At 33.8% G+C, this 10,318-nt stretch overlaps 1 protein-coding gene across 1 annotated transcript in view; it reads right to left on the bottom strand.

Moving 5' to 3' along the window:
* Window positions 1-608: 608 nt before the first annotated feature.
* The window catches only part of PTCHD4 (patched domain containing 4), a 216,815-nt gene continuing 207,105 nt past the window's right edge, over window positions 609-10,318 (bottom strand). Inside the window, exon 3 of the mRNA XM_049765334.1 lies at window positions 609-2,242. Coding sequence (XP_049621291.1) covers window positions 609-2,242 — 1,634 coding nt within the window. The remainder of the gene's footprint in view (window positions 2,243-10,318) is intronic.

Genomic DNA, 10,318 nt, shown 5'->3' with positions numbered 1-10,318 from the left:
TTTTGTGGAAAATCAATTAAAAACCTTCTCAAAAAGTCAATGTACACTGAAGACAAATTGAAGTATATGTATATATCGGATATATACATATATTTACTCATCAAGTGAATTGGGAAGTCCTTTGGTTTGGACAGAATTAAATATATGCTTCCCAAATGCATAGGTTTCCCTTGGCCAGTCTGTTCAAAACCAAATGTGAAAATGCCACAGCAATTATGACATTTCTTATATTTTTATTTTTTCTTTTGGAGGCCTCCCTTTCCTACCTTCTCCATCTCTTTTGATTATTTTCTTTTTAAATTCAGTTGCTCCTTTTTGCCTTCTAACATTCCATTGATCATCCATTTCATGGAGGAGCATTAAGGTTTTATCCAAAAACTTATCTTTAGTGGAGAACAAGGTTGCAAAAAACTTTTCCCCCTTCTTTGGTTCCTTCCCTCTTTCCCTACAGGAAGTGGATACCTTGTGTGTGTGATGGGATAATTCACTCTTGATCTGACTTGCCTTGTTACCCTTGGCCAGCCCAAGCATCTGAAGTCTGAGCTTTTACTTGCCCTGCATCTTTGTGCAATACTGGAAAAGAAAAACAATCCATTAGTCTACATCCTTCAGACTGTGGTGACGTGATCAGGGTTTTCTTGAATTTCTATGCATTCGATTTCCTCTCTCTCCTTTCGTTTCGCACGTTTCTTTTTCTTGTGGTGCTTTTTGGAAGGGGGGAAAAAGGTTAGGAACACAGGTAAAATAACAAAACAGTGCAGAAGTGTGCAACCCCCAGTGAGCAGCAAGCATTTGAACAGTGTGAAGGTCAGGTTCGAAGGCACAAATAGGAGGGGGATCAACCCAATAAGAAAAGAAGTAACATTTTGCAAAATGGCTGTCCCATGCTCTTGCAGGGAACTTTTTATACATTGTGTTCGGGTGTGCTCAGTTGCTAATACAAATGTGTAAAGCAATGGTGCACAGTGGTCAATGGCAAAATTTAAAGTGTAGATAAGGCACAAAATAGAAATGCAATCCATGTCGACGTTCCATAAAGTCATTAAGCCCAGAACACCCAGCTCAATTGAGGTGACGCTAAGAATTAGCCAGAAGTTTCCCAGAGGGTGGATCACAAGGAAGAAAGTCAGGATTAACACCAGGAGCACACCAAAGCCTGCAATCAGAACAGGCACTGTGACAGATAAGCCATAGTGGTCCATGAACACGAAGGAAGGGTTGAACACGATGAACCGAATGCTCTTGGAGAGAGAGAGGGGTCTCAACTTTTCCAACACTTCGATGACCTCCTTTTGTTTATCTTTGTTAGTCCTAGCCACCAGGTACAAGCGAGATGCAATAATGTTGTTTTCATCCCCTGCCTTTGAGAAGATGATGTCATTTCGAAAATGTTGAAATTCTGGCTTTTTCAAAAACGAACTCTGCAAAATACTGATGAAGTCACTCTTATTACTGGCACTGATATTGCTAACTTTCAGGAACTGGTAATACTGTTCAACCCAGGACACTGCTGTGAATCCACTACAGAGTCTCCTCAGGTCTTCATGGACACTGCTATTCCAATACTCGAGGGGTTCGTAGACATAGAATCCTATCACAGGACTATAATTGCTAAAATATTTCTGCTGAACGGAGGCGTAGGAAACACTTGGGGAATCACTGGCTAGTAGGTTGATGATGTTGGCTCTATCGCTGATCTGCAAGCACCCCATGAAGGAGAAGGAAGCGTAAATGAGATAGAGGATAACCACAAATGGCTTCACATAGATATTGGTAATCCATTCATTGTAATGTTCACGGAGGAAGTGCTGGATAAAGTGGTGCTGGTAGGGATTTGTCTCATGATGGGATGTCTGTTGATGCCCATCGCTCATCACTGTCTGGAACCACACAGGTTTTCGGTCCAGATATTCAGCAGAAGGGATCTTACAGCAAAAGATACTATGGTAGCGATTTTGCTCTAGTTGGCCAGCAAAAACGAGACAGGAGCCAAAGAAGGAGAAAATATAGAAGTAGTTCAATAGAATGGAAACACACATATTCTGGCAGAAGACCTTCACAGCCTCTATGTTTGTGAATGGGCTGGCTCCCATGCCAAAGGTAATGAAGTACAGGGAGCTGGTCATGGTGTAGGTGACCATCACATCAGAATAGGCATCAGCCACCCTGTCTTTGAAGGGCAAGTTCTCTCTAGTCCTCCGCCATCCGGACAGTAGCTCAAATACTCCTTTAGTTCCATGACCTATTTTAAAAAAGAAGAAAAAGAAGAGTTATCTCGATCTTTTTGTTTACTATGTTTAAGTGAATTCCTTTTATATTATGTGCTCTAGATAGTACTTTATACTCCAATCTTCAAAGTACTCTGATCTCTATATTAGGATGTCAAAACTTGGATTTCACAATAAAATATGTACGGCCTATGTTTTCACTTTAGAAAAATCAAAATAAATACTATTCTGGGAAAAATAAAACATTTTCTTACTTTGATAATTTATGAATTTTAATGATACTATTCATTTCCTCCTCTCCAAAGTATTCTCTACTCATATAATTCATAAATTGGGAAGAATGAGGGTTGTTATTTATGTATTTCAAATATCTTTTAACACCATTCAGTTCTTAATCAACTAATCCATAATCATTCAATTATAATCAATCAATGGATAACTTCTACTCCAAGCTGCATTACATGCATATTAGAAAATTCTAAGATTACATTACATACTTAAGAATGTCTTCAAAATGGATTATACAATGCAAATAATTTGCTGATTGGATAAGTTCCAATCAGCAATTTAGTAACAAATTATAAACAAATTCTAATTCTTAGGAAAAATTCAAAGAGATATGATCAGTAAACAAATGTGAGTAAAAAAATTAGATGGGTAAGATCTTAAGATTAAAGAAGGTATTTTCTCTCATAAAAAGTTATCACAGGGCTTTTAGTTCCATGGAAAAGTTGGTAATTAAATACAGGGTGCTTGAAGTGTATGAAGAAGCCTTCTTAATCAGCTTTGATAAGGGGAAATAGGAAAGAAGTTTTTCAACAGATATTACTTGAGCATTTACTGAGTTCCAGATACTGTTAGATACTGAACTACTTTTATACAACCCATATTCAAACAGAAATGTGACCATATTTAAGATATTACCACTTGATTCTTTACTAAAAGCAGAAAAGAGAATATAGGTATTATGTCATATCTGACATTTTCTTTCCTCTTCTTTTTAAATAAGAGCTGATAAATATCATATGTGATATATAAAATTCGTAGCTTTCCTTAACTAAAAGAGTACCATTTTTTCTCTTTTATGCAAAGGAATACTACACAGAAATAGTATTTTATAAATGAATGCATGTTATACTTATATTCTTCTACAAGAAGTCCACTAGAAAAATATGCAGCTTACAGGCATGAAATGACCATACTAAAGAAAATTTGGAAACTAAACTAATGTATAAAAATAAATATTGGCATAATATATTATAGATGTGCTATTTAATTTATTTAGTAGTACTTTACCAAATATTTAATATTTTGTGGTAAATACAAATACAAATTACAAATACTAATTTAAATACAAATTTTCTGTTGTTGGTAATGTTTAGAAATTTTCCTACATAATACTTATTTTTCCTTATTATCATTTAGACATGCATAATCCAAAACTTTTTTTTTACCTACCTACTTTTCAGTGAGGGATGGTTCAATGAACAATTTGTTTTAGATAGTACAGCATAACTCAATGCCATGTAAGAATGCCTATTAGGAAGGCAGAAGAAACTTTTCTAAATGACTTCCTGAAGTCATTTATAAGAACTCGACCTAGCTTCTTCTCAAAATCTCTTTCAAATCAATCACTAATTTGCTAAGTCACTGTAGGTAAGGTCAAATCTCTTCCTGATTAACAAAGTTTTGTATGTCAGCTGCACTTTATCAAAATCTCTTCTATGGAAATTCGAGAATTCTTGTTTTATAGTTGATGTGACTACACTATTTATAGTTTTAAATGTATATTATACTACTATTTAATTTCAAAGAAACACTGGTCTGTCTGTTGGGCATTTGAATTATGATTATTGCTTTGAAGTTCTTCTTATCTCAGATATAAAACTTATCTATACTCCAAATTTCTCTTTCCTAAGTTGTAGTCAGAAAAGTTAAGTTTATTGTAACACAAATACTGAGCTATAAAAATTGCCTGTAGATTTTCTTCTTTCTTGAAACAATAATCTTTCATCCATTGCTAGCTCAACACACACATCTATAAATATAACATATATATATGTATGTATGTTAGAGAGAGAGAAAGAGAATTATGCCTCTGAGTCATAAAACTATTTGTTCCTTCCTATTTTTTGCAAGATTTTTTGACTAAACAGAATACTTTATTATCTTATTCCCTTGACAAAAACATAATATTAGGAAATTAGTTAAGGTAATTAAAATAATTCTTTAATTAGAGCACTTCTCTTCTGAAATGAGGGCTCTTGCTATCTTTGTAGTCACAAGAGGGTGAAAATCTACAGCTAAATTTGGTTTGCCTTTGCTAATGGTCACTTTTACATAATGTTATATATACTATGTAGGTCATATTGTTGCTGTATACAGAATAAAGATCTGTATGTGCAAAAACATGATGCTAAATCACAATAGATTAAGAAATCACTTTGTGTGCTAAAGATTCAACACAATTTGCAAAATAAAGGTGGCATGTTTTTCCTTTCTGTTTTTATTTATTTGGGTTTGGGGGCCACACCAAAAGTACACAAGGCTTATTTCTGGCTCTGTACTCAGGGATCATTTCTGGCAGTGCTCAGAGAACCCTATGGTGTCAGAGATCAAACCATGTTGGCTACAATGCAAGACAACAACCTTAAACTCTGTACTATTTCATCAGACCATGTAGGCCATAAATGGTATATTTTGTTCCATTTTTAGATTTACATAATTTGCAGAGTTTTTTTTTCTTGACATTTATATTACCTGAGTCTCACCAGAAGACTGCTAGTAGTTCAAAAATACTATTTGCCTCATCCAGGTTCAATTTTTTTCTATTCCTCTCATAAACTTCTATCAATCTTTTTAGTTTTGTTCATGCTGCTTTTTTCTTCATAAAAATTATCATTTTTAATAAATAAAAGACAGAAAAATCATCTATAGAGTTATAAATTACAAGTTATATAAGAATTAATAGACATAAACATATCTATTAATTGTTGGTAAAGATTTTTTTAAATTATATATCCTATGGCTAAATGAAATATCTCCAAAGTAGAGAGCAACAGATTAAAGTAGTATGATTTGACTTACTAGCATAACACCAGTCATAGAATTTAAGATATGAGAAATATTTTCGGACACTGAAGACCCTGGTTCATGATGCCTTGTTTTCTGCCTTTCCATACTTTACTCTCCTTGCTACTCATATACACATTTCTATTTATTATTCTGTTCATTATTAAGTCAATTCTCATCTTTTCTGCAATGAGATTTCCATAATTATAGATAGAATAATATTTTCTTTTCCTTAGATTGTTATTGTATTGATACTTATTTTGGCATTCATACATGTGCTGTTTTTGCTTAAAATTAAAGGTTTTCTAAGAATATATTCAATTATTTTGGTTAGATTGCAAACTTTTCAAGGTGAAAGGGTTAATATAATTGTATTTTTATGCAATGCAAAACATTGGCAGAGTAATAGATGTCCGGAAGATTCTATTAAACTATGATTTATTTAAATCAGCTGATTTAAGATGGTTCCATAAAATGTGTCATTTAATTACTTATTCCAAATTATTGTCATCTTTACAACTGTATTATTTATGCTCAGGAAACTACACACTTTAAATTTAATTAACCAATTAAACACTTATTTAGAATTTACTGCACACCTGGACCTGTACTTGTCAATATGTGAAGCAGATTGTAAACAAAAAAATTAATATTTTGTAAACAAAAAACCCAATATGTCTAACATTATATCCCTAAATAATATAAATATTTGTATTATTGTAAACCAATGTTATTTCTTTTTTTTTTCTTTTTTGGTTTTTGGGCCAAACCCAGTGCCGCTCAGGGGTTATTCCTGGCTATGTGCTCAGAAATTGCTCCTGGCTTGGGGAATCATATGGGAAGTTGGGAGATTGAACTGTGGTCCGTCCTAGGTTTAGTGCATGCAAGGTAGATGCCCTATCAATGGCGCCACCGCTCTAGCCCCTTAAATGATGTTATTTCTATAAAAATAAATTAAAAAGCAAAGGTAATTTTCACTTGGCCAATTCTGAGATGGATATTATTGCTTCTAATACATGTGAATTTAAGAAATAGTCCTGTATATCAAGAGATTTTTAGTTCTCCTGGCCTGTGCCTGCTACATACTCCTAGAACATCTTAGAATATTACAAATAAATATGTTTGCAGGTATTGCACACTTGCTTCTGATAAAGTATTGTTTTTTGTTCCAAAGAATAAAAAATACCGTCAAAAATAAAAATTTAAATAAATAAAAGAAAATTTGCTTCAATAGTCAGGGCTTGAAAGCAACCCAAATGTCCAACAGATAAGTAGATAAGAATGGCTATATATGCAAAATGGAATACTATGTAAGATCAGATATTTTCACAGCATACTACATGAAATGAAGGGTATCTGCTGAGCAAAATAAGTCAGTGGCAGAATGACAAAAACTGCGTTCTTCAGGTTGCTCTTTCTAGGGGCATATTTGATGGTTTTATGTGCAATTTAAGATGATATATTGTAATGAGTGGACCATAATTCCATAGTAGGAAGTACCTTAATCTTTGTACAATTTCTACAGCCCTTCCCAAGAAATTTAATAAGGAATTATATGAAATTGAAAATCTCTGCACAGTAAAATAAACTCATCAAAACAAAGACCTTCAACTGAAGAGAAAATATCTACACGCCACTCTTCCTTTTATACTTGATAAAGGACTTACAATACTCAAAACCAAAAAAAAATATAATACTGTCAGAAAGTGGTAGAAGAGCTGAACAGAAGATATTTTATCAAAAAGACTTATGTACAAATGTGAAGAGAAATAACATTGTTATTTATATCAAAGTAATGAAACTCTAAGAACAATAAGTTATCATCCCAGAACTATGAACATGACCTGTATTAAAATAACAAGGAATGGGGCCGGCGAGGTGGCGCTAGAGGTAAGGTATTTGTCTGCCTTGCAAGCGCTAGCCAAGGAAGGACTGCGGTTCGATCCCCGGGTGTCCCATATGGTCCTCTCAAGCCAGAGGCAATTTCTGAGCGCTTAGCCAGGAGTAATCCCTGAGCATCAAACGGGTGTGGCCCAAAAACCCAATATATAACAAGGAACAAGAATTGTGGTAGTAAGTATATCAATAAAATAAAAACTCATTTACTGTTTTTTGGAATGTAAATTAATTTATCTCTATGGAAAAGCTATGGAGAACTCTCAAAATATTGATTTAAAGTATCCATGTACAACTATGTTATACTATGTTGTCTATATGTTAACTACTCAAGAGTTCAATAGTATTAGAGTGAATAAAATATTGTAATTATATATACATAGTTCAGTACTATTAAGCTATAAAAGGATAAAATCATATCATACAACCTGCTCCATATAAATGTGCTCACACAACCCTGAAAGTGACAGATATGTCCAGCAAACTACATACTTCTCACAGTTATTCTTCCTCTTGTTTGGTGAAAATGGCAGAGAATAATGAGAGCAACCCCAGCTTAAACCCTTAGCATCTTTCAGGGGTCTAACTGGAAAGATTCACATCCAACACAAAAAGAACACTAGAAAATGGAAAAATATAGTAACCCACAAATCTCAATGAATAAAAACAATATCACCAAAGACATAAACAACATAAGCAAGTCCTCAATGTTTTTTAATGACATTAGATGAGAATATTTAATGGGTTCTAGAAAATGACAGCATAGGTGATCAGCAAAGTATAAGAAAATGTGAATCAAAGTGAAATAACACAGCACAATAATAAATGACAGAAATGAACAACATAGGGGCCAGAGCGATAGCAGTGGTAGGGCATTTGCTTTGCATGTGGCCAATCCAGGATGGATCTTGGTTTGATCCCTGACATTCCATATGGTTCCCCGAGCCAGGAGTGATTTCTGAGTGCATAGCTAGGAGTAATACCTGAGCTTCACAGGGTGTGGTCCAAAAACCAAAAAAAAAAAAAGAAAAACATAGCAGTTGGTATTAAGAAAGACAGAATATCAGAATATATCAGAATATCAGTATATATAGAATGCTCTGAATAACAGAATAAAGAAGCCGAGTGAAAGATTGATTGAGAAGCTCCAAGATGAGGATAAAAGTGCTAAAAAATGGAAAAAGATAAAAGATAAAAAAATTGAAAAGAAATAAGCAACATACCAGAGACCCATGCAATGGATTCAAAGGAACATGTAAAAATTAGTAGAGTTCCCGAAGAATAGGAAGGTGATTGTAGAGAAGGAACAATAGTTAAAAGTTAAAAAAAATTTACCACTAAGAATATCAAAGAGTTAAGGATTACAGGAACAGAGACCCAAGAAAACTGATATATTCCAGCAAAAATAGATTCAACTAAGAAAACTCCAAGACATACTGTATTCAAAACTTCAAAATTCAAAGATAGAGTCAGAATGCTGAAGATAGTGCTTACATGCAACAGAAAACCTATAAGATGTACAGCAGGGTATCAAATAAAACTGTGATCTGAAAGATTATAGAAAGATAGAAGAAAAACTGAACAAATTAATAGCTCACTATGTATACTCTATCAAGATTGTAATTCATATTCGAAATGATGATAGCCTCATGGGCAGGTAACCGATAAGGGAATTCATAGCCTTAAAGCCAGTTTTGCAACTAGTATATAATAACTTCTTTAAAGGACCAGACAAATCATTGCCCTCTACTAGATTAAAAAAGGTATCTTTATTTCTAGCTTGAAAATAATTTATATACAGTGATAAATACCTTATTTATATTGGTTAAATCACTTAGCTATCAATAATCATAAATTTATGTATTGTTTATTTTTTGACAATTTTATTTTATTGTTTGGAGCAAGCATTATGAACTAACTTTGTTATGTGTCGTCAAGAGTTCATGCTGGGAGTAGGAAGGAATCTTGGAACATTGGTGGAAGGAGGGAGATATTGATATTGGTACTGGTTTTGGAACTTTTATTCCTGAATAAACTCTATTATAAATAAGCTTGCAAATCACAGAAAAGAACAACAACAAAACATTACTTAAAACTAAGAAAAAGAATAAATACCTAAAAAGTGCAAGGAAAAACACATCTAATGCATATCCTATTATATAGGAAAAGAAGCATATAGAAGTGAGAGAGTTCAACAAATTGGATGTATGCTTTGCATTTAGAAAGTCTAGGTTTGGGGCCGGCGAGGTGGTGCTAGAGGTAAGGTGTCTGCCTTGCAAGCGCTAGCCAAGGAAAGGACCATGGTTCAATCCCCCGGTGTCCCATATGGTCCCCCCAAGCCAGGGGCAATTTCTGAGCGCGTAGCCAGGAGTAACCCCTGAGCATCTAACGGGTGTGGCTTGAAAAAACAAACAAACAAACAAAAAACAAAAATAAGAAAGTCTAGGTTTAATATCAGGCATGATAGATAGCAACCTCCAGAACAGAACTGGTAGTACCTCCTGTGTACAACTGGGTATGATCCCTAACCCCATAACAATAACAAAATAAACAACAAAACCAACCAAAATCATATAGAGATTCTAGTGCTTGTACTGTCATTTAAGAAATTAGTTTTATAGTTAAGTTTTTTTTAAAAAAAACCAGTTTATTCACATCCAAACACATGTCTTTATGTACACATAAATAAAATGCATGTTATGGTATGCATATGTTTAAATATGCAAAGTAGGTAATCTTGCTAGATAATCTTGTTAAGGTTTAAGTTCCAGATTTCCTACTTCCTAACTCTGTTATCTTGTTCCAGTTTTTACAAATTAAAAAAAAATGTAGTCATGATAAAATTATTAAGTCATTCATGATTGATTTTCAAGTATACATTGTTTCGACACGTGTCCCTTCACCAGGATCCACTTCCCTCCACACTCCTCCTGCTCCCCTCAATTTCTCTTCCACTCATGAGTCTGCCTATAAGAATACTTTACATCTATAAGTTTCTGCTCACTGTTTCCAAAAGTTTTATTTATTTCAATTTATCATTAACTTCTTTGCACTTTAGTTTCTTCTCAGTCAAATCGCAACTATGAGCAGATGCACTGTATTATGTTTTGATAAGTTAATAG

This window comes from Suncus etruscus, chromosome 18 (genome assembly GCF_024139225.1).
Source record: "Suncus etruscus isolate mSunEtr1 chromosome 18, mSunEtr1.pri.cur, whole genome shotgun sequence".
NCBI lineage: Eukaryota > Metazoa > Chordata > Mammalia > Eulipotyphla > Soricidae > Suncus > Suncus etruscus.
Note: the sequence above shows the minus strand (reverse complement) of the source record. Positions and strands in the feature narration are given on the sequence as shown.